This window comes from Microcebus murinus, chromosome 2 (genome assembly GCF_040939455.1).
Source record: "Microcebus murinus isolate Inina chromosome 2, M.murinus_Inina_mat1.0, whole genome shotgun sequence".
Lineage (NCBI taxonomy): Eukaryota > Metazoa > Chordata > Mammalia > Primates > Cheirogaleidae > Microcebus > Microcebus murinus.
This window is the reverse complement of record NC_134105.1, coordinates 2,482,162-2,503,804: the sequence shown is the minus strand read 5'-3', so window position 1 is coordinate 2,503,804 and position 21,643 is coordinate 2,482,162. Positions and strand designations below refer to the sequence as shown.

Genomic DNA, 21,643 nt, shown 5'->3' with positions numbered 1-21,643 from the left:
CTCAGTTTACTGAATGTGACATGGCTTTGAGTTGCCACCCCATCCCTACCCCCATGTCCTCAGTTTTCTGGAACTGAAATCTGAGCGAATCATCATAGTTTCAGTTTGTTACCCAGGGTTGCTCCCATCAGCCCAAAGACAAATCCATGCAAACCGAAGGTATGCAAATAGACCGGTTTTGCTTAAAATGCCAACCCTGGAGCTTTTATTGCAGGGGAAAAAAATCCCAGGTGGATTTCCGGAGAGGCGGTCCAGGGGCTGGACCCAGGGTGTCGGGCTTTCTCTCCGAAGCCAGCCCGAGGGAGCTTTTGCATAATGTAAATGGGGCCCCTAGTTTGAGAGAGCAGAGCGCACCCCGGGGCCGGCTGGGGCCTCCCAGCGCGCTGCCGGAAGCCGCCGGCAGAGGGCGCCAGCGGCCCCCAAGACCTCTCCTTTCAGCGGCTCGGCGGACTGCGGGACCGACGAGGGGATCTCGCGAGATTCTCGTGCGACCGCCGGCGCAGGACCAGCATGGCGGACTCGGTCCCGCACAAGCGGGGGCCCGGCCGTTCCACGTGGCTACGGGCCCGCAAGGCCCGGCCCCAGCTCGTCCTCAGCCGCAGGCCCCGCCGCCGGCTCAGGAACCTGCGCTGGGGCGGCCGGCGGCGCCTGCGGCGGCGGCTGTTGCAGGCCCAGGCGGCTGGCGCGGACTGGAGGGAGGTCGCCTGCCAGGTGTCGCGCACCGATGAGACCCGCAGGCCCAAGACCGCGGACCCTAACCCGGCCCCCAGCGCGACCCCGACCCCGGTCGCGGCCCCCTCCCGGCCTTGCCCTGAGCTTCTCCCCATCCCGCCCGTGCGGCCGGTGGGCCCGGGCCGCGCGTTGCTTCTGCTGCCAGCCCAGCAGGTGAGTCGCGCCAGCGGGAGCCCCTGGGGGATAGTGCGGGATGGAGACGCAGCCCCCAGGGAGGTACGGTCTAGGAGAGGACCGTGGTCTCTCTGAACCTGTTCTCTGGCTGCAAGTCAGATTCAAGTCTGTCCGTCGTTGCGGTGGTAACCAGGTTCTCCCTGAGCAGCAAGGTCCCCTGCCACTGGGTCCTTAGGCCTTCAGAACTGAAAGGGTCTTTAGTACTAAAAATGATGATAGGTTGCAATTGTTAGGAGCTTAGAAATGGCAGGCTCTAAGGGTTCTAAGTGTTCTGGGTGTATGAAACCTTATAGTACTCCCAGCTCTCTTACATGTTTACAGAGGAGGAGACAGGTTACATAACTTGCCAGAAGTTACACAGTAGAGACAGAGCTAGAAGTCGAACTCAGGCAGCCTAATTCAGGACCCTTATTCCTCACATAGGCGCTGGTCGGGGAAATTCCTCTTCTAATGCTGGAGCGAAGTGAAAACTCAGGAAGTGAAAACCCAGGAAGGGGAGAGGTTTGGCAAGCAGTGGGCCTTTGTAAGGATGGGATGATTGAACCATGAGGAGACAGCAGTGCTGAGTTCATGGGACCTGCTTGTTCTTCATGTGTTAGTATTTACTGGGCTCTCTGTAGCTGCCATGGGGCATGATGTTCCGTTAAAAATATAAAGTACGTGATGGTCATGTATTACAATGTAGTCTGTTACTTAGAAATCAGCTGCCTTTTGATATGTGAATAGCAAGTTAAGATTTTAAAATTTTTCAGTCATTAGTAACAGGATCTATAATGTTATTTCTGCCTTTTTTTTTCTTTTCCTGCTAGGGTTTTACTTTCAGCGGGATCTGCCGTGTGACTTGCCTCTATGGCCAGGTGCAGGTGTTTGGTTTTAACATCAGCCAAGGCCAGCCTGCCCAAGATGTCTTCTCTACCTATACCCATACCCACCTGACTATCAGTGCAGTTCGTTACTCGATGCCTGAGAAAAGCAAGAAGGAGATCAAAAGGGAAGCCCGGGCTTTGCTCAAATCTCATCTTAACCTGGGTAATGAAAAGAACTGAGTAATTTATTGAGGGCTGACTATGACTACAGTAAGGCTAAAAATATTTAGATGCTTGTTATGGTCTAGACGTTGCAGTAAGCACTTTATTTAAACCCTCAGAAAGGTCTTGAGAATGAAAATACTATTATTTTCACCATTTTACAGACATAATTGTCCAAGGCCACTAAGTATGTGGCAAACACAGCCAGTTGTGTTCCTATTATGCAATATGGCCCCCTGAAAAAGGCTCTTAAACATAATTCCTACTCTCAAAAGTTTACAGTTTGGCCAAGGAGATGACAGTCCTAAAGGGCATAGAATTTAGTGGCATTACTACTTCTAAGGTGGTTTATTTTTCTCTTTTCAGATGACAGATGTTGGTCAATGCAGAATTTTTCTCCTCTGTGTTCTATTGTGTTGCTAGAACATCTGAAAACCTCCACTGTAAAGTTCTTAACCAGCTATCCAGGTTTATCCTACATTTTTACACAAGAGGTAGGACCAGTTTTCATTCATTTTGTTTTTTTCCTTTTTTCCCTTCTCCTCTGAACCAGATTTCATTCAGAGTTTTGCTAATTACTTGCATGAAAACAGTCATATCAAGTGATTCTGTAGGACACTGTCTTGGAAGATCAGTGTGTCCTGTTAGTACTGTAGCTCCTACGGAGTGTAATGCATGTGTACAGTAAAAAGGGAAAAAAGGGTTGTCGTGAAAAATATCTCTCCTCCCCTTCTTCAGTTTCATTCTTCAGTAAAAGGCATCATTTCATATGGTAGTTGGTTAATTGCCTTTTGGGTTTTTAATGGTTATCTTTATAATCTCAATTTAATAACATGAGACAGTCTAAATTTTCTCTACATGAATTATTAGTTTAAATATGCTTACACTTTCTTGCATCTTTTTATTTCCTCACCTCTAAATTTTTTCTGGCCATATCATTCACTTTCTAAAGTCAGTTCTATTACTGTCATTACCTCCCATGAGCCAGAAGGTTGAGTCTAACCTATAGGATTCATGGACATACTGGATGCATGAGGTGTGAGGAAGAATCAAGGAATAACACCAGGATTTCTGGCCTAACCACTTAGGTGCATGGAATTGCCATTACCTGAGATGGCACTGCAGACTGAGCAGGTTTAACTATGTCAACTTTGAGGTGCCTGTTAGACATCCAGTTGGAGCTGTCAAGTGGACAGTTTAATATGTGAGTCTGGAGTTCTGAGAGGTTAGAGATGTCAGTAAGGGAACATTTAGTAGACACCCAAGGCCACAAGATGGGATAATAATGCTAAGGGAGTTGATAATAGAAACAACAGGGTTCAAGGTCTGAGCACTGGGGCACTCCAAGAGGAGGTCTAGGCAAAGAAGAGGGAGCAGCAGAGGAGCCTGAGGAGCAGCAGAGGAGCCTCATTGGTGTTAGAGAAGAACCAGGTGTGTGGTGTCCCTGGGGTCAGAAAGGCTTTATTTGTTTGTTTGTTTATTTTATTTATTTATTTTTAGAAACAGGGTCTTGTTCTGTCGCCTAGGCTGGAGTACAGCCATAGTAGCTCACCGCAGCCTTGAACTCCTGGGCTTAAGTGTTCCTCCTGTTGCAGCCTCCCAAGTAGCTGGCACTACAGGTATGCACCAGCATGCCTAGCTAATTTTTTAATTTTTTTTTCTTTTTTTTTTTTTTTTCTCACTGTGTTGCCTGGGCTAGAGTGCTGTGGCATCAATCTAGCTCACAGCAACCTCAAACTCCTGGGCTCAAGCAATCCTTCTGCCTCAGCCTTCCGAGTAGCTGGGACTACAGGCATGAGCCACCATGCCAGGCTAATTTTTTCTATATAATTTTAGTTGTCCAGTTAATTTCTTTCTATTTTTAGTAGAGATGGGGTCTCGCTCTTGCTCAGTCTGGTCTCGAATTCCTGAGCTCAAATGATCCGCCAGCCTCAGAGTGCTAGGATTACAGGCGTGAGCCACTGTGCCCTGCTGCAAAACAACATTCTTGAACACAGCAGGTGGGAGTGCTGCAGAGGACAGGGAGAACTGGTGGTGCCCCGAGAGGAGAGGGGAGAGGATGGCCGAGCTGTGTCAGTGACTGTACCATGAGGGGTGGGTCTGTGCTGTGCTGTGTAGGCTGGGAGCACTGGCAGGTCAGAGGAGAGGGCCAGAGGCAGGCAGTTCTGTTTCCTGCTGCACTGAGAGATGGAGTCGGAGCCCTTACTGCTCGGGGTGGTGGGTGGAGCTGGCGGTTTGAAGTGAGAGGAGAAGTATGAAGTGAGAGCGGGAAGATGAGTGGACTATTGTGATTACATTTTAAGCAGGGCCACCGAGGAGGAAGTAGAATTGCATGTTACCACGCCTTTGCTACTTGAAAGTGAGTGTTCCTAATGCCATGGATCAGACACATTCATTTTTCATTCATCTTCAGCTTTGTTTTTCTAGGACTTCCTAAACCACTTACTGTTGTTTATATTCCTTATGTTCTTTCTTGGATAACTTCCCTTTCCACCCCAGCCCCTGATGTGTCAGTACATTCTAGAGTTATTTTTTTATGTAAAGCAGATGGTAAGCTTTTGATTTTTTCGTTTTATAAAATGTTCTTATTTTGGCCTCAGTAATTGATAGTTGAGCAGAGTGTAGAACTCTAGGTTTAAAAGAATTTTTTCTCAAAACTTTGAAGGCCTTGCTCCTCTCATAGAGTTGTGAGCTACTCTAGAATCCAGAGTTGCTGATAGGAAGGAGGTCTCACGCCAGGCTGCCTCTCATTCCTTTCATGTGCCTTTATTCCCAGCGATGCTGAATTGCATGAGAATGTGTGCGTGGCGGGCCCTCCTTCATCCTCTTCTGCATGGTTGGTTGGTTCCGTCTGAGCCTCACCTGCTTCTCCTGGGGCTGCTCTTCCATTCTGTGCGTTGCCTACTCTATGGTTTACTGATACATCTGCCCTTCCACTTCACAGACCTGTCTTCTACATCCTTTCAGCTCTGTTTGTGTATGTTCTTTGTCTTTTGCTTCGTATTTTTGGAGATTGTCTTGACTTTATTTTAGATCACCAACCTGTTCTATGGCTTGGGCCTTCTCTTGAATTTTTCTTATGGCAATTCTGCATTACCATGCATTTTCTTTCTCTGTGGTGTTTCCTACAGAGGTGACAGCAGCTTGGGAGTAAGCATAAGCTATGAAAACAGAGACAAGGGCCAGGCGCGGTGGCTCACGCCTGTAATCCTAGCACTCTGGGAGGCCAAGGCGGGCGGATTGCTCGATGTCAGGAGTTCGAAACCAGCCTGAGGAAGAGCGAGACCCTGTCTCTACTAAAAACAGAAAGAAATTAATTGGCCAACTAATATATATAGAAAAAATTAGCCAGCCATGGTGGTGCATGCTTGTAGTCCCAGCTACTCAGGAGGCTGAGGCAGAAGTATTGCTTGAGCCCAGGAGTTTGAGGTTGCTGTGAGCTGGGCTGACGCCCTGGCACTCACTCTAGCCTGGGCAACAAAGGGAGACTCTGTCTCAAAAAGAAAAGAAAAGAAAACAAAGACAAGGACAACTTCAGGAATAGTGTTGGCAAGACTTGCCGATAGGTTGGGTTTTTGGGGAGTGAGAGAAAGGAAAATATCAAATTTATCTTTTGTACCTCACAACTCTATGAGACTTAGTTAATTTAGAATTGAAGAAGAAAACATGCATTTTTTTCACCTTTTCTTAAAATTTAAATTGTTAATTTCAGAATCCAACTTTCCAGCTTACTCCTGAATATTTAACCTTGAGGTCTGTTGGCATCAAAAAAGAGAGAAAAAAAAAAGGCCTTTTTTTATCTAAGAGCGCCCTTTCAACACTGGAAGAGTTAGTCAATGTTTCTTGTGGTAAGTAAGATATATTGATAAATTTGAATGTTTTTGCACCAAAATCTCAGAGGATTACTACTCATAATTAGAATCCTACAGAAGATGGCTAATTTTTGGGATCATTGTTTGTTTCACATCCAGAAGAAGTAGATGGCTGCCCTATCATTCTAGTTTGTGGATCTCAGGATGTTGGAAAGTCAACATTTAATAGATACCTGATCAACCAGTTGTTAAATAGGTAAGAGTACTTTTATTATGGTTTTGACATATTGCTAGATTTTTTGGGCACAAAGTGAGATTTTTGATTTAAGAAACTTGGTGGGAATGCGTCTGGGCTATAGGTGGAAATTATACACAGCTCTATGTGTAACCTGCTTAGCTGTGTATAAAACTGCTGTTCTTCACTGGCCTGCTTTGGGACCTGGTGACAAAGCCCGAGGGCAGAGTGACTGCCTCGCCTGTGGGCAGGCTTGCAAGAAGAGACACTTGGTTTCAGAATCTGTATTTGTCCAGATGATGTTTCTAAATCTAGAGATTCAGAATAGGGATAAGTTCTGTTGTGTTTTAAAATAAAAGTATTAGGAAAGACCAGATTGTATCCGTGTAGCGAATGGAAGATGACCACACTTGGACATGTTCTCTCTCTTTTTTTAATGACAGTTGTCACCTTTGGAGCCTTCTACCTAAACTGCATTCAGTGCATTATGCCTGTGTATCGCATGAAATCTTCACCGTCTGATTTATGCTTTCTACAGAGTAAAGCTAGTTAAGATTTTCTTTTTTCTTTCTTAAAAATTTGCAGTGTTTCCTGTGTTGACTATTTGGAATGTGATCTGGGACAGACAGAATTTACTCCTCCTGGTTGCATTTCTTTACTTAATATTACAGAACCAATTCTGGGTATGTATTATATATTTCTCAAATGTCTAGTTTTTATGAAATTCGCAAGTAATGCTGCTTACAAAAAACTCAAAAGAATATAAAATATTAAAAGTGAACATGCTTCTACCAAACTCATGTTCTTTCCGTAACTACTACTGTAGCCTCCAAAAAAATATGGTACTCTGGGAAATGGGATTGCTGTTCTTTTTGTTTTATGTAAGTTAGAAACACCCCCTCCCCTGATATTAACATCTTATGTACAAGTATCTAAACCAAGAAATTAAGACTGAATCAATCCTATGTAACCAATTTACAGATTTATTTATTTTTATTTATTTTTGAGACAGGGTCTCTCTCTGTCACCCAGGGCTAGAGTGCAGTGGTGTCATCATAGCTCACAGCAACCTCAAACTCCTGGGCTCAAGCAGTCCCATTGCCTCAGCCTCTTGAGTAGCTAGTATTACAGGTATATGGCACCATACTCAGCTAATTTTTCTATTTTTTTAGAGACAGGGTCTCATTATGTTGCTCAGGCTGTTCTCAAATTCCTGGCCTCAAGAAGTCCTCCTGTGTCAGCCTCCCAGAGTGCTAGAATTACAGGCATGAGGCACCAGGCCCAGCCCAATCTACAGAACAGATTTTACTCAAAATTCACCAGTTGTCCTAGTGTCCTTTTTCTGATTGAGAGTCTAACCCAGAATTCTACATTGTTTTTTCTTAATGATAAAATGTACATAATGTGATATTTATCAGTTTAATCATTCATATGTGTATAATTCAGTGGCATTAAATATATTCATAGTGTTTTATAACCCTCAACACTATATCAAAAACTTTTTTATGGCCGGGCGCGGTGGCTCACGCCTGTAATCCTAGCTCTCTGGGAGGCCGAGGCGGGCAGATTGCTCGATGTCGGGAGTTTGAAACCAGCCTGAGCAAGAGCGAGACCCCGTCTCTACTATAAATAGAAAGAAACTAATTGGCCAACTAATATATATAGAAAAAATTAGCCGGCCGTGGTGGCTCATGCCTGTAGTCCCAGCTACTCAGGAGGCTGAGGCAGAAGGATGGCTTGAGCCCAGGAGTTTGAGGTTGCTGTGAGCCAGGCTGACGCCACGGCACTCACTCTAGCCTAGGCAACAAAGCGAGACTCTGTCTCAAAAAAGAAAAAAAAAAAAAAGACTGTAAAAAAAAGAAAACAAAAAAAAACTTTTTTATCATCCCAAGATGAAATATACTCATTAAACAATAACTTCCCTCTGTCCCCTTCCCCTACCCACTAGTGACCTCTATTTTACTTTCTGTCCCTATGAACTTGCCTATTCTCATATAAGTGGAATTATACAATACTTTGTCTGGCTTATTTCACTCAGCATAATGTTTTCAAGGTCCATTCATGTTGTAGCATATGTCAAAATTTTTTTGGCTAAATATTCCATTGTATGCATGTATTACATTTTGTTTATCCATTCAACTGTTGATGGACACTTGGGTTGTTTCTGGTTTTGGCTACTGTGAATAATGGTACCATCAACATGGATATACAAATAGCTCCTCCAGACCTTGCTTTCGGTTCTTTCAGGTATATACCAAGGAGTGTGGAATTGCTTGATCAGATGGTAGTTCTACCTTTAATGTTTTGAGAAACTGCCAAACTGTTTTTCACGGTAGTTGCCCTGTTTTATATTCCTGGCAGCAACACATGAGGGTTCTAGTTTCTGTGTATCGTGACTGATGCTGTTATTTATTTATTTTTTTGAGGCAGAACCTTACTCTGTTGCCTGGGCGAGAGTGCTGTGGCATCAGCCTAGCTCACAGCAACCTCAAACTCTTGGACCCCGGCAATCCTCCTGCCTCAGCCTCCCAGGTAGCTGGGACTACAAGCATGTGCCATTATCCCCAGCTAATTTTTTCTATATATTTTTAGTTGACCAATTAATTTCTTTATGTTTATGGTAGAGATGAGGTCTCGCTCTTGCTCAGGCTAGTTTCGAAATCCTGATCTTGAGCAATCCGCCTGCCTCCACCTCCTAGAGTGCTGGGATCACAGGCGTGAGCCACTGTGCCTGGCCTCTTTTTGCTTTCTTAATAGTATTCTTTGATGCATGGAAGTTTTCTTTTTTTTTTTTTTTTTTTTTGAGACAGAGTCTTGCTTTATTGCCCAGGCTAGAGTGAGTGCCGTGGCATCAGCCTAGCTCACAGCAACCTCTAACTCCTGGGCTCAAGCAATCCTCCTGCCTCAGCCTCCCAAGTAGCTTGGACTACAGAAATGCGCCACCATGCCTGGCTAATTTTTTTTTCTATATATATTAGTTGGCCAATTAATTTATTTCTATTTATAGTAGAGATGGGGTCTCGCTCCTGCTCAGGCTGGTTTCGAACTCCTGACCTCGAGCAATCCTCCCGCCTTGACTTCCCAGAGTGCTAGGATTATAGGCGTGACCCACCGTGCCCAGCTCTTTGATCCATTTTGAATTAACTTTTATGTATGTTATAAGGAACGGGTCCACCTTCATTCTTTTACATGTGGCTATCCAGTTTTCCTCGCATCATTTGTTGGAGACTGTCCTTGTTCCCATTGAATGGTGTTTGTTCCCTTCTGGAAAATCATTTTGACCATATATGTGAAAGGTTATTCTCATGTCTGTTCTTCAGCCAGTACCATACTTTTTTTTTTAATGTTTCTTTGTGTGTGTGTGTTGGGGGGGGAGACAGAGTCTTGCTCTGTTGCCTGGATTAGAGTGTAGTTGGTGTCATTATAGCACCCTTCAACCTCAATCTTCTGGGCTGAAGTGATCCTCCTGCCTCAGCCTCCTGAGTAGCTAAGACTCCAGGCATGCATCACTACGTCACTATGTCTGGCTAACTTTTTCTTTTTTTTAGAGATGGTGTCTAGCTATGTTGCTCAGAATGGTCTTGAATTCCTGGCCTCAGGTGATCCTCCTGCTTTTAACTCCGAAAGTGCTGGGAGTACAGTAATGAGCCACCATGCCCAGCCATGTCGTTGCTCTTAATACACTAATTTATTTGCCCAGCATCTCTGTATATAACCAGCCTCTCAGTCTGCTGGCTCCCAGTCCTACCTGCCCCTGAGCCCTACCACCTCCTCAGCCCTGGCTGCGCCTGCCTAGGCCCCACAGCCCTGCTGACTCTTGCTAACCCGTAGCCCCATCCTTTTTTGAGCACTATCAAGCAAAACAAGATGTTCCAGGATAATCTTTTACTTTCCTTTCCATAACCTTGATGAATTATTTCTCAAAAAAAACCCTAGTTCTTTTTAGTGGAGAGTGATAGTTGAAAACCAGGGTCTTGGTACTGGATTTGCTCATTGCCTGTGGTGTGTCACTGTTTATAGGTTCTCTCAGTGGACACAGCTAGAATATATGTGTGTGTTTAAACCATAAGCACCATAGGTACGTGTGCATATGTGTATGTGCACATATCTTTTCTATGTATTTATCATTATAAAAGCAATGACTTTATGACTATCATTCTGATTCCAGCCTAACCCCACAGGTTCATTCTGGTTAGCCTCACCCTCTTCTGTATTTGAAAGTTCCTTCTCTGGTGGCAAGAAGCCTGGCTATGGCCAGGTATGGCTCATGCCTGTAATCTAGCACTCTGGGGGACCGAGGCGGGAGGATCACTCAAGGTCAGGAGTTTGAAACCAGCCTGAGCAAGAGCGAGACCCCGTCTCTACTAAAAATAGGAAGAAATTAACTGGCCAACTAAAACTATAAAGAAAAAATTAGCCAAGCATGGTGGCACGTGCCTCTAGTCCCAGCTCCTTGGAAGGCTGAGGCAGAAGGATTGCTTGAGGAGTTTTAGGTTGCTGTGAGCCAGGCTGACGCCACGGCACTCTAGCCCAGGCAACAGAGTGAGACTCTGTCTCAAAAAAACAAAAAAAAAGAAGCTTGGCTGTGATAATTGGCAATATGTTTGCATATTTGCTCTGTCCTAACTACATGGGCCAGGCCAGTCCCTATGCTGCTGGCACCCCTGGATCCCAGATGGCCTTAATTGGCCCAACTGTGAAGAGAGCCTCGCCGGCTGAACTCCCAGCTCTAGTCACAGTGGCCACTCTGCTGATTGAATCTCTGTCCCAGGTGGCCTGGCACCAACCACACTGACCAGGGCCCACACTCTGGTGACCTTCTTGCCATGTAGTCCTGATCACTGGCCTGCTGATGGCGCTGGACCTGGTCCTGTGGAGCTGCTCGACTCCCTGTCCCCAGCCAGAGGAGACAGGAAGTGGCTTGGGTTGGGCAGACCCGTGTGCTGATTGGGAGCACACACTCTGGAGCCAGGCCGCCTGTGCTCAGGCTAGGCTTGACATTTACTTTCTGACTGTGTTCAAGTTAATCTCTTTCTCAATTTCCTCATCTGTAAAAGTAGGGATACTGCTACTTACCTCATAGTTTTTTTTGTTTTTTTTTTAATGAAAATTAGAGACTATATGAAATAATACATGAAGAACCTATAATAGAGTCAATGCTATATTCCAATAAGTGATGCTGTGGGCTACGAATTCCAATAAGTGATGCTGTGGGCTACGAATGGTCTTTTCATTGGGATGCGAGGTCTTAAAGGGTGGGAGTGTTTGTCTTGTTCACAAATACACCGTATCCCAAGTATCTGATACAAACTCAACAAGTTGTGGGTGCTTAGTAAGTGTTTGCTGAATTAATGCCCATCAGGACATAATTGGGATTAGCTCTCTGTGTCAGAGTGAGCATGTGACCGTGTTAAGTTGACAGCTTAGGTTTCCAAAACTGCAAGTACAGCTGTTCCTAGTGGTGGGATAGTCTCAGATCGCCTATGGACCTTTGTCGGTGATGATGGCTGAAACAAAACCTCACTACCATCAGCAGTCAGAAATTGACGGCTCTTGTCTTTATCTTCTTAGGACCACCTTTCACCCACCAGAGGACACCGCAGAAGATGGTATATTATGGGAGAACTTCTTGTAAAAATGACTGTGAAAATTACATTGAGATAATAAAATATGTGTTCAGCTCTTACAAGAGAGAGTCTCCTCTCGTCGTCAACACAATGGGCTGGGTGTTAGGTAAGCCTGCACTTACACCTCTGCAGGGGAAGGATGGGCAGCATGAGCACACCAATGGCTCCTAGGCATTCCTGTTGAAGCCCAGTTTTTTTTTTTTTTTTTTTAGACAAAGTCTCGCTTTGCCCAGGCTAGAGTGAGTGCCGTGGCGTCAGCCTAGCTCACAGCAACCTCAAACTCCTGGGCTCAAGCGATCCTCCAGCCTCAGCCTCCCGAGTAGGTGGGACTACAGGCATGCGCCACCATGCCCGGCTAAGTTTTTGTATTTATATTAGTTAGCCAATTAATTTCTTTCTATTTATAGTAGAGACGGAGTCTCGTTCTTGCTCAGGCTGGTCTGGAACTCCTTACCTTGAGCAATCTGCCCGTCTCAGCCTCCCAGAGAGCTAGGATTACAGGTGTGAGCCACTGCGCCCAGCCTTGAAGACCAGTTTTTAAGAGAAATCTTATCGGTTGATTCTTTGTCTTAGAATAGCTGTCCTTATTTCTTATAAGAATGTATCATCGACTTTTTTTTTTTTGAGACAGAGTCTTGCTTTGTTGCCCAGGCTAAAGTGCCGTGGCGTCAGCCTAGATCACAGCAACCTCAAACTCCTGGGCTCAAGCAATCCTTCTGCCTCAGCCTTCTGAGTAGCTGGGACTACAGGCATGCACCACCATGCCCGGCTAATTGTTTCTATATATATTCGTTGGCCAGTTAATTTCTTTCTGTTTATAGTAGAGACGGGGTCTCGCTCTTGCTCAGGCTGGTCTCGAACTCCTGACCTCGAGCAATCCGCCCGCCTCGGCCTCCCAGAGTGCTTGGATTACAGGTGTGAGTTACCACCGGCTGATTTTTTCTATATATATTAGTTGGCCAATTAATTTCTTTCTATTTATAGTAGAGACAGGGTCTCGCTCTTGCTCAGGCTGGTTTCAAACTCCTGACCTCGAGTAATCCGCCAGCCTCGGCCTCCCAGAATGCTAGGATTATAGGAGTGAGCCACTACACTGGGCCTGTATCATTGTTCTTTATTGCTAATGTCGTCTCCTTCCTCACAGATGAAGGGCTTTTGCTTCTCATTGATCTGATCCGATTGCTGTCTCCCAGCCACGTTGTTCAGTTCAGCTCCGCCCACAGTAAATACCTGCCAACCCTCACCCCGAGCTATGTGGATGACAAGGATGGCTTGTACACAAAAAGCAAGTCCAAGATCAGAAATCAAGGCTTCAAACTTGCAGAATTTGCAGAGAATTTGGAATTTGCTGATGAAGAAAAAGAGAGTCCGGTTGTATTTACTGGACATAAACTAATGCGCGTTCATTCGGAGTTTGCATTCAGATTAACTCAAAGAAATAGGTAAAGAAACCATATTTTGGCTCTACTTCAGTGGAACAAAGCATTCTGTTGTCAATTCCTGAAAAGGACTAAGTCCTCTAAAATTTTTCAGATCTGTTACGTCTATACATTTTCAAAGGAGAGTCAATTGTGTTTTGAACTGTTATTTTCCCAGTGGAAACATCCAGTAGTGTTCTCCAGCTCTGGTTGTCAAGAGCTCTGACTTAGGCCGCCAGCCCCGCAGCCAGCTGGGACTGGGAGGTGGAAGGTGTGCGATCTGCTGGCTGCGGTGTGACTCCCACCCCTGCCCCAGCCCATCCTCCCGAATTTCGCAATGAAATGTTATTATCAATTATGCAGGAAGTTATAGGTTCATTTATTTCTTTGGTTTTGTTTCTGTCTTCTTTTAATGAAAAGAAAGGTTACCTCAGTTTTCACTCCTTAGACATGGATGTAGCTACCTTTTCTGTATGTTGTTATTTTTTTTAAAGAACTGTGTTGAATTAGGAGTATCCTTGGTGTGGAAAGAGTATGACGTTGCCATGTGATTTGCAATTGGGGGGAAGCTACTGTGAGCGTGTGTTTTATTTTTTAATTTACACTATAGAGCGATTTTTTTTTCTTCCCTCAATGTTAAGTTTTTACCTTGCATGTACTAGAGTATTTATTTCATCTATTAAAATGTTATGTTTCTCAGGAAAAAAAAAAAGAGCTGTGACTTAAAGGAGAGTATTTACGCTTCCTGTTTTCTTGACTGAGGGTCTGCCAAGGCAGGGCCCACAGATGCTAGGGTAGGGGTGTCTCAAAGCCAAGCCTGGTGCTCGGTGTGGATATGATCTCCATTTTCTGAGTGGGAGGTGGTCATGGCAGGTCAAATCGCTACTTACCTTGTTGTGATTTACTTTGCAGGGAATTACATAACAAAATTCTTCGAGATCTGGCCGTGCTAGGTTACCTTGGCCAGCTGCAGCCCCCGGTGCCAAAGCCACTCAGTCCTTTACATGGTATGACACCCTATCAGGTAATCTGAACTTGTGGGAGAAATTTTCTTCATTTTGTTTACTTAACACAAACTTCTGTGGCTTTCTGTGTGTTGGGCACTCTTCTAACCACTTCATAACTCGTCTTTCATTTGATCCTCAGAACAATCCTGTTAGGAAGGTTGTGTAATTATCCCCATTTTGCAGAGAAACTAAGGTGCAAAGAGGCTAAGGGATCTCTTACAAGTGGCCAAGCTGGGACTCAGACCCAGGTGGTCCCGCTCCAGTGTCCCTGCCCCGGAGCGTAGCTTTGCGCTTGGTACAAATGTTCCACCTACTCTCAGTAGCTACTCCAGCACTTCTTTTTACTGGCTGTATGTGACTCCGTTTTTCATCTTTTTTTTTTTTTTTTTTTGAGACAGAGTCTCGCTTTGTTGCCCAGGCTAGAGTGAGTGCCGTGGCGTCAGCCTAGCTCACAGCAACCTCAAACTCCTGGGCTCAAGCAATCCTACTGCCTCAGCCTCCCGAGTAGCTGGGACTACAGGCATGCACCACCATGCCCGGCTAATTTTTTCTATATATATATATATTAGTTGGCCAATTAATTTATTTCTAATTTTATAGTAGAGACGGGGTCTCGCTCTTGCTCAGGCTAGTTTTGAACTCCTGACCTCGAGCAATCCGCCCGCCTGGGCCTCCCAGAGTGCTAGGATTACAGGCGTGAGCCACTGCGCCCAGCCGGTTTCTCATCTTTAGAACAGTATAATTTCCATCCCAAAATACCTGGCAAAAAAGAAAGAAAAAAAGGAAAAAAAAATGGGAATAATACCACCCTCATAGAATGATTGTATGGATTCGGGGAGTGTTCACAGTGGCACCTGGCCTCCAGAGAGCACTATTACAGTGTTTAGTGTTGCTGTTGTCAAAAGTAGATCCTAGGCCAGGTGCAGTGGCTCATGCCTGTAATCTTAGCACTCTGGGAAGCCAAGGCAGGAGGAGTGTTTGAGCTCAGGAGTTCAAGACCAACCTGGGCAAGAGCAAGACCCCGACTCTACAAAATGTAGAAAAATTAGCTGGTTGTGGTGGTGCATGCCTATAGTCCCAGCTACTTGGGAGGCTGAGGTAGGAGGATCGCTTGAGCCCAGGAGTTTGAGGTTGCAGTGAGCTATAATGATGCCACTGCACTCTATCCTGGGCAACAGAGCAAGACTCTGTGTGTGTATGTGTGTGTGTGTGTGTGTGTGTGTGTGTGTGTGTATATATATATATATATAAACACTAGATTCCAACACGCAGATCATTTGCAACTTAGAATCCCGGCTGCTAAGAATTCTTTAGGATTCACTATAAAAACAGTGACAGGTAGCATTTCTTAAATATTTATTCTGTGGGGTACTCTGTTCTAAGTCTGTGTTAACACATCTTTACTCACAGTGGTCCTGTTGTTATCCCCATTTTATAGATGATCTCATATTAATAAAACCAAGGCAGGCCGGGCGTGGTGGCTCATGCCTGTAATCCTAGCACTCTGGGAGGCCGAGGCGGATGGATTGCTCAAGGTCAGGAGTTTGAAACCAGCCTGAGCGAGAGCGAGACCCTGTCTCTACTATAAATAGAAAGAAATTAATTGGCCAACTAATATATATAGAAAAAATTAGCTGGGCATGGTGGCGCATGCCTGTAGTCCCAGCTACTCGGGAAGCCAAGGCAGGAGGATTGCTTGAGCCCAGGAGATTGAGGTTGCTGTGAGCTAGGCTGACGCCACGGCACTCACTCTAGCCTGGGCAACAAAGTGAGACCCTGTCTCAAAAAAAAAAAACAACAACAACAAGGCAGAGACTCAGTCAGCTTGCCCAGAATGGCACTGTAAAAGCTGGGCTGGAGCTGGAGTCTAGGCAGCCTGATTCTGTACAACCCGCCCAGCTGTGAGTGCTCTCCGTGGCCTGGCACTCTGCCCAGCACCTTACCTGGAAGGGCTGAGTGATCTGTGAGGGAGATGCTGTGACATTTCTCATTTACAGCTTTGAAAACTGGGGACAGTCAGGGGGAGGAGCTTGCCTCAGGTTGCAGTGGCAGAAGAGGTGCACTGGACGGCTGGGCGTGGCCTCCCAGACCCCATGGCGACAGGGGCCCCCTGCTCCGAGTCATCCCCACTGCAGAGTCTGAGGCGGTTTGTTTAATTGGGGGTTTGGTTTACGGAGCCACTTATTTGCTGGGAGATGATGCTCTGTAAGAACGTGAAATTTATCTGCGAGTAATTTAATCTGCCCTGTGTTGTTTCATATTTATGTATGTATGTATTTATTTACTTATTTATTTTGAGACAGAGTCTCGCTTTGTTGCCCAGGCTAGAGTGAGTGCTGTGGCATCAGCCTAGCTCACAGCAACCTCAAACTCCTGGGCTCAAGCAATCCTTCTGCCTCAGCCTCCCGAGTAGCACGAATACAGGCATGCGCCACCATGCCTGGCTAATTTTTTCCATATATATTAGTTGGCCAGTTAATTTCTTTCTATTTATAGTAGAGACGGGGTCTTGCTCTCGCTCAGGTTGGTTTCAAACTCCTAAGCTCAAAGGATCCGCCGGCCTCGGCCTCCCAGAGAGCTAGGATTACAGGCGTGAGCCACCTCGCCCGGCCCATATTTATATATTTTATTTCACTTTATTTATTTATTTATTTTGAGACAGAGTCTTGCTCTGTCACCCAGGCTAGAGTGCTGAGGTGCCCAGCCCCTCATATTTATTTTTAACATCTAAATTCATGTGTATCACAAAATACTTTTCTACTTTGAAAATTTGGAATTACCCGAAAAGTTATAATGTAGTAATTTATGTTGTGTTCCAGGAATGTTCATCTATTTTCCTTAATTCACTATATTACACTAAGAAATGAATAGAGGCCTTTTCTTAGTGAATTGGTTTTTACTTTTCTTATATCAGAAAACTCTCAGTGAGTGTGGGGTTTCACAGAGACTCAGCTGGAAATCTCCCTCTACTTAATTAAAAAAAAATTTTTTTTTGGAGACAGAGTCTCACTCTGTCACCCAGGGTAGAGTGCTGTGGCGTCAGCCTAGCTCACAGCAACCTCAAACTCCTGGGCTCAAGCAATCCTCCTGCCTCAACCTCCTGAGTAGCTGGGACTACAGGCATGCGCCACCATGCCTGGCTAATTTTTTCTATATATTTTTAGTGTCTGGCTAATTTCTTTCTATTTTTAGTAGAGACAGGGTCTTGCTGTTACTCAGGCTTGTCTTGAACTCCTGACCTTGAGTAATCCTCCCGCCTCGGCCTCCTAGAGTACTAGGATTACAGGCATGAGCCACTGCACCCAGCCAATTTTATTTAATTTTTTTAAAAAAATTTATTTTTGGCCGGGCGCAGTTGCTCGCGCCTGTTATCCTAGCACTCTGGGAGGCCGAAGGGGGAGGATTGCTCAAGATCAGGAGTTCGAAACCAGCCTGAGCAAGAGCAAGACCCTGTCTCTACTAAAATAGAAAAAAATTAAGTGGCCTAGAAAAAATTTAGCCGGGCATGGTGGCACATGCCTGTAGTCCTACATACTCGGGAGGCCAAGGCAGAAGGATCACTTGGGCCCAGGAGTTTGAGGTTGCTGTGAGCTAGGCTAATGCCACGGCATTTACTCTAGTTTGGGCAACAAAGTGAGACTCTGTCTCAAGAAAAAAGGTTAAAATGGTAAGTTTTTTTAAAAAATTATTTTTTAGTGATGGCTGGAGTGCAGTTGCTATTGCAGGAGCAATCTTAGCACTCTACAGCCTTCAACGCCTGGCCTCTAGTGATTTTCCAGCGTTGCTGGACTAAAGGCGTGCACCACTGTGCCCAGCTCTCTCTCTCCCTCTGCTTTAACTCATTTAGGACATCTCTAATCATTTTCCTTTTTTTTTTTTTTAAAGAGACGAGGTCTCCCTGTATTGCCCCTGAGTACATACGCATCTCTTTAGACGAGAAAGTGGCAGGTATTTGGTTTAGAATTCTAGCACATGTTGCCCGTATACAAGAAATTTGTGGGCTGGATGCAGTGGCTCATGCCTATAATCCCAACACCGTGGGAGGCTGAGGCAGAAGGATGGCTTGAAGCCAGGAGTTCAAGACCAGCCTGGGCAACATAGCGAGACCTCATCTCTACAAAAAATTTAAAAAATTAGTCAGGTGTCGTGGTACAGATCTATAGTCTTAGCTACTCAGGAGGCTGAGGCAGGAGTTTGGCTTGAACCTAGGAGTTCAAGGCTACAGTGAACTGTGATGGTGCCAGCGTACTCCAGCCTGGATGACAGAGCAAGACCTTGTCTCAAAAAAAAACAAGAAAAAAGAAATTTGTATATATTTCTTAGGGTCTGTGTATTAAAGCAGTGCAGCCATAACCAAACACTGGTTAGTGTTTTTTTCTTTTTTTTTTTGTTTTCGGCATATTATGGGGGTACAGATTTTAAGGTTTCAATAAATGCCCTTTCCCCCCTCCCCCCAGGGTTTTTATTCTTTATAGATGCCTTTGGTAGATGGTTTGGAAACCCTAGCTTTAGATAGCTGGCTAATCAACTTGTAAAACTTAAAAGTAGTCTTTCAAAGTAGAAGTTAATAGAGGGAGATGGTGATTTATCTTCCAGGTCCCCTTCAATGCAGTGGCACTCAGGATTACCCACTCTGACGTCGCCCCTACCCACATCCTGTACGCTGTCAATGCCAGCTGGGTTGGACTTTGCAAGATCCTGGATGACGTCAGAGGGTACACGAATGGGCCGATCCTGCTTGCCCAGACTCCAATCTGTGACTGTTTGGGGTTTGGTGAGTCTGAGAGGAAAACATGCCCGTGAACCTACTGAAATGGATCCCCCTCTTTAGCTGTGGATGACTGGTCTTGACCTTGTAGCTGTCTCTTAGCTGGGGAGGTCAGGGAGCTCCTCTCTCTTCTACACAGCGTGCCTCAAGGGTTGGAGGCCAGGAAGGAAGCAGCCTTTTCTCTGCCTCTCTTGCCAGCTCCTCTAAACGCAGGATTCCTGAGGGCCCATCCTGCTCCTCTTCTCCCTTGACACCGTTCCCCGAGGCTGTCACGCGCACTGCTGGGCTTTCCATCTTTGTCTTTACGCTGGCTCTTCCATAGTATCCTTCCAGCACAGCCGTGCATCTGCCTTCCAAATCCAGGTTGCTGGTGGACCTCTCCACTCGGGGGTCTCCCTGGCATCTAAAACACACTTCCAAAGCGGAGGCTCTCTCCTCCCTCCCCACCACCCCCTCCTTTCCCGCGTCTGTGCAGAGAACCCCAGCTCCTCCCTGGCGTCTCCTCACCTTCATTTGCCACTTTCAGCCCATGAACAGTACTGGTGGCTTCTGTTTTCAAATTATGTCAGGTTGTCCACCTCTTGTCACCATGCTAGTTGGCCATCGGCATTTCCGCACTCGGCCATTGGGGAAGCTGCTGGATTGGATCCTCCACTTCCACCCCCGTTTAGGGGTGACCAGAATGCAGACACAGTTTGTGCCATGGGGTGGCACTTCCCATCACTCAGATCTGGGATCTGGACCAGGGCTCCAGGTGCCTAGAAGGATTAGGTCCCTGCCTCCTTCACCAACCCTGGCTCCCCAAGGTCAGTAAATGGCAGTATATAGTTTTGAAAAGGTGTTGGAACTAAGTAACCCCAAATTAACACAATTCTTAATTAAATGCACGTTTCAGATTTGTGCAGCACTGTACTTCTCAAAAGCATTTCCACAGAAACTCACTTCAGACAGACTGTAAAGAAGGAGTGGTGGTGGGGAAAGGTGACATCATCATCATTGTGCTTCTCCATGTTGGCTTTTCTCTTTGACCTGTGCTCCCCTTAATTAAATCTACCTAGACCTTTTGCATGTAACCCACTTTTGTTCCCCACAGCTGAACAAAGGGAAGGTTGCAAAAACGTCTTTGAATTCTCAAGTATTCCATCTCTTGGTTTTCTTATATTTTCTAAGCAAAACAGTTGAAGTTGAAACTTATTTTCAAAGCCATTCTGCTGTTTCTATGGTGGGGAGGTTTACTGTCTTCTGGAAAAGGTGATCTTTGTGTTGTCTTGTAGGCATCTGTAGAGGCATTGACATGGAGAAGCGGCTGTACCACATCCTCACCCCTGTGCCCCCAGAAGAGCTAAGAACTGTGAACTGTCTGCTTGTTGGAGCTGTTTCCGTTCCGCACTGTGTCTTCAAGAACCAGGTGAGCCTGACCCAGGGCACAGTCCTGGAGGGAGCCCTGCCGGGTCCACAGGAAGTGAGGAGCTGAAGTTGGCTGAGAGTCACAGGAATAAGGCTGTCTGTCCGGGAAATCCATGCTTCACCGTAGATCCTCAGCGAGGCAAGACAGCATAAGAGTGGCCTCTAGGGCCCAAGATTGTGCACTGCTGTCACGTGGGGTCCAGAGCCCTGTGGCAGAGCCATTGCCATGGGAGGAGGTTGCGTTGGAGAGAGTAGAGGTGCCTCCCCAGGATGACCCCTCCTGAGGACAGTCTTCAGACGCACCCATCGCTGGGGCTTGCTGGCTGAGGGTGTCTTTGCGGCCCCCAGTGACAGCCACAGGGGCTGCAAGTGGGCTGGGGGCAGTGGGTGTTCCTGCCATTCTCACCTGCTTGTTGCACTTACTGAGACAGAAGCACACACCACACCCACTTGCTCTCGTGCTGTCTGATGAGTGCGTGGGATTGAGCCAGACAGAAAGGCACAGGCACAGTTGTTACGGGGCCAGTTGCTCTATGGGGGGGCCTTCCAGGGAAGGGATCAAATGCCTGTGAGAGCAAGGGGTCCTCTGGCTCTCACCTCCACACTGTCTTCCGGGTGAGAAATAAAACACCATAAACTCTTCCAGGCTCGATGTAGAACGTTTCCATGCATTCTCTTGTGTTTCCATTTCAGCGTGGGCTCCAAGGGACAATACCTTATGTCACAACAGATTACAATTTTAAACTTCCTGGAGCATCAGAGAAAGTTGGAGCAAGAGAGGCTGAGAACAGATACAGAGGGAAACCACGCCCGAAACCTAGGCTCTATCGAAGATGACCTGATGCTGATGTTTTTATTGAGAGAAGACACTTTTCTACCAGGAGGCTTTGTCTCAAGCCTGACAACGAGGGACTTGAAGGGGTTTTGTGGCCGTGAATGGAGCTCTTATGTAGCCAGAGTGTTCAGTGTAACTTGTGTGATAGTTTTAAGTTTCTCTTTTAAAGCTACACGAGCTAGAATTTTCCCTAGTCTCCTGCACGGTCGCTCACGCTTGCTGTTTTCGAAAGGGATTTAATGCAGCAGAGGAAGTTTGTATGCCATTAAAAACAGAAAACAGTTGATTCCTCAATTCTTCAAGGACCTGGTTATCGGAATCAGGATAAAAATAGGGACACTGGGGCCACAGAAGTGTACCATGAAGGAAGGAGGAAGGCTGGCCTGACCAGCAAGGTCTCGAGCATGGCGGACGTGGAGGCTGGCCTCGCCCCCACCTGCGCCCCGTGCACACTGAGGGGCCCACGTGGGTGGTCACAACCCTGGCGGTCGTTCGTTCTTCTGTTCACTTGATGCCATTGTGTTTGGTCCATCACATTCAATCAAGGTTTAATAGATAAAAGTTTGTACTTAAGAGCCCTTCGTTTTTTTGTTTGTTTGT

The 21,643-nt window shown here is 45.9% G+C and overlaps 1 protein-coding gene across 1 annotated transcript; it reads left to right on the top strand.

Annotated features, from left to right (window-relative positions):
- Positions 1-463: 463 nt before the first annotated feature.
- On the top strand, positions 464-21,621 carry NOL9 (nucleolar protein 9). The gene is made up of 12 exons (XM_012791526.3): positions 464-885; positions 1,716-1,935; positions 2,301-2,428; positions 5,647-5,782; positions 5,906-6,002; positions 6,567-6,664; positions 11,553-11,714; positions 12,753-13,050; positions 13,939-14,050; positions 18,630-18,807; positions 20,076-20,209; positions 20,902-21,621. The coding sequence occupies exons 1-12, from the start codon at positions 511-513 to the stop codon at positions 21,043-21,045; spliced, it is 2,082 nt and encodes a 693-aa protein (XP_012646980.3). The 5' UTR covers positions 464-510; the 3' UTR covers positions 21,046-21,621.
- Positions 21,622-21,643: the final 22 nt, after the last annotated feature.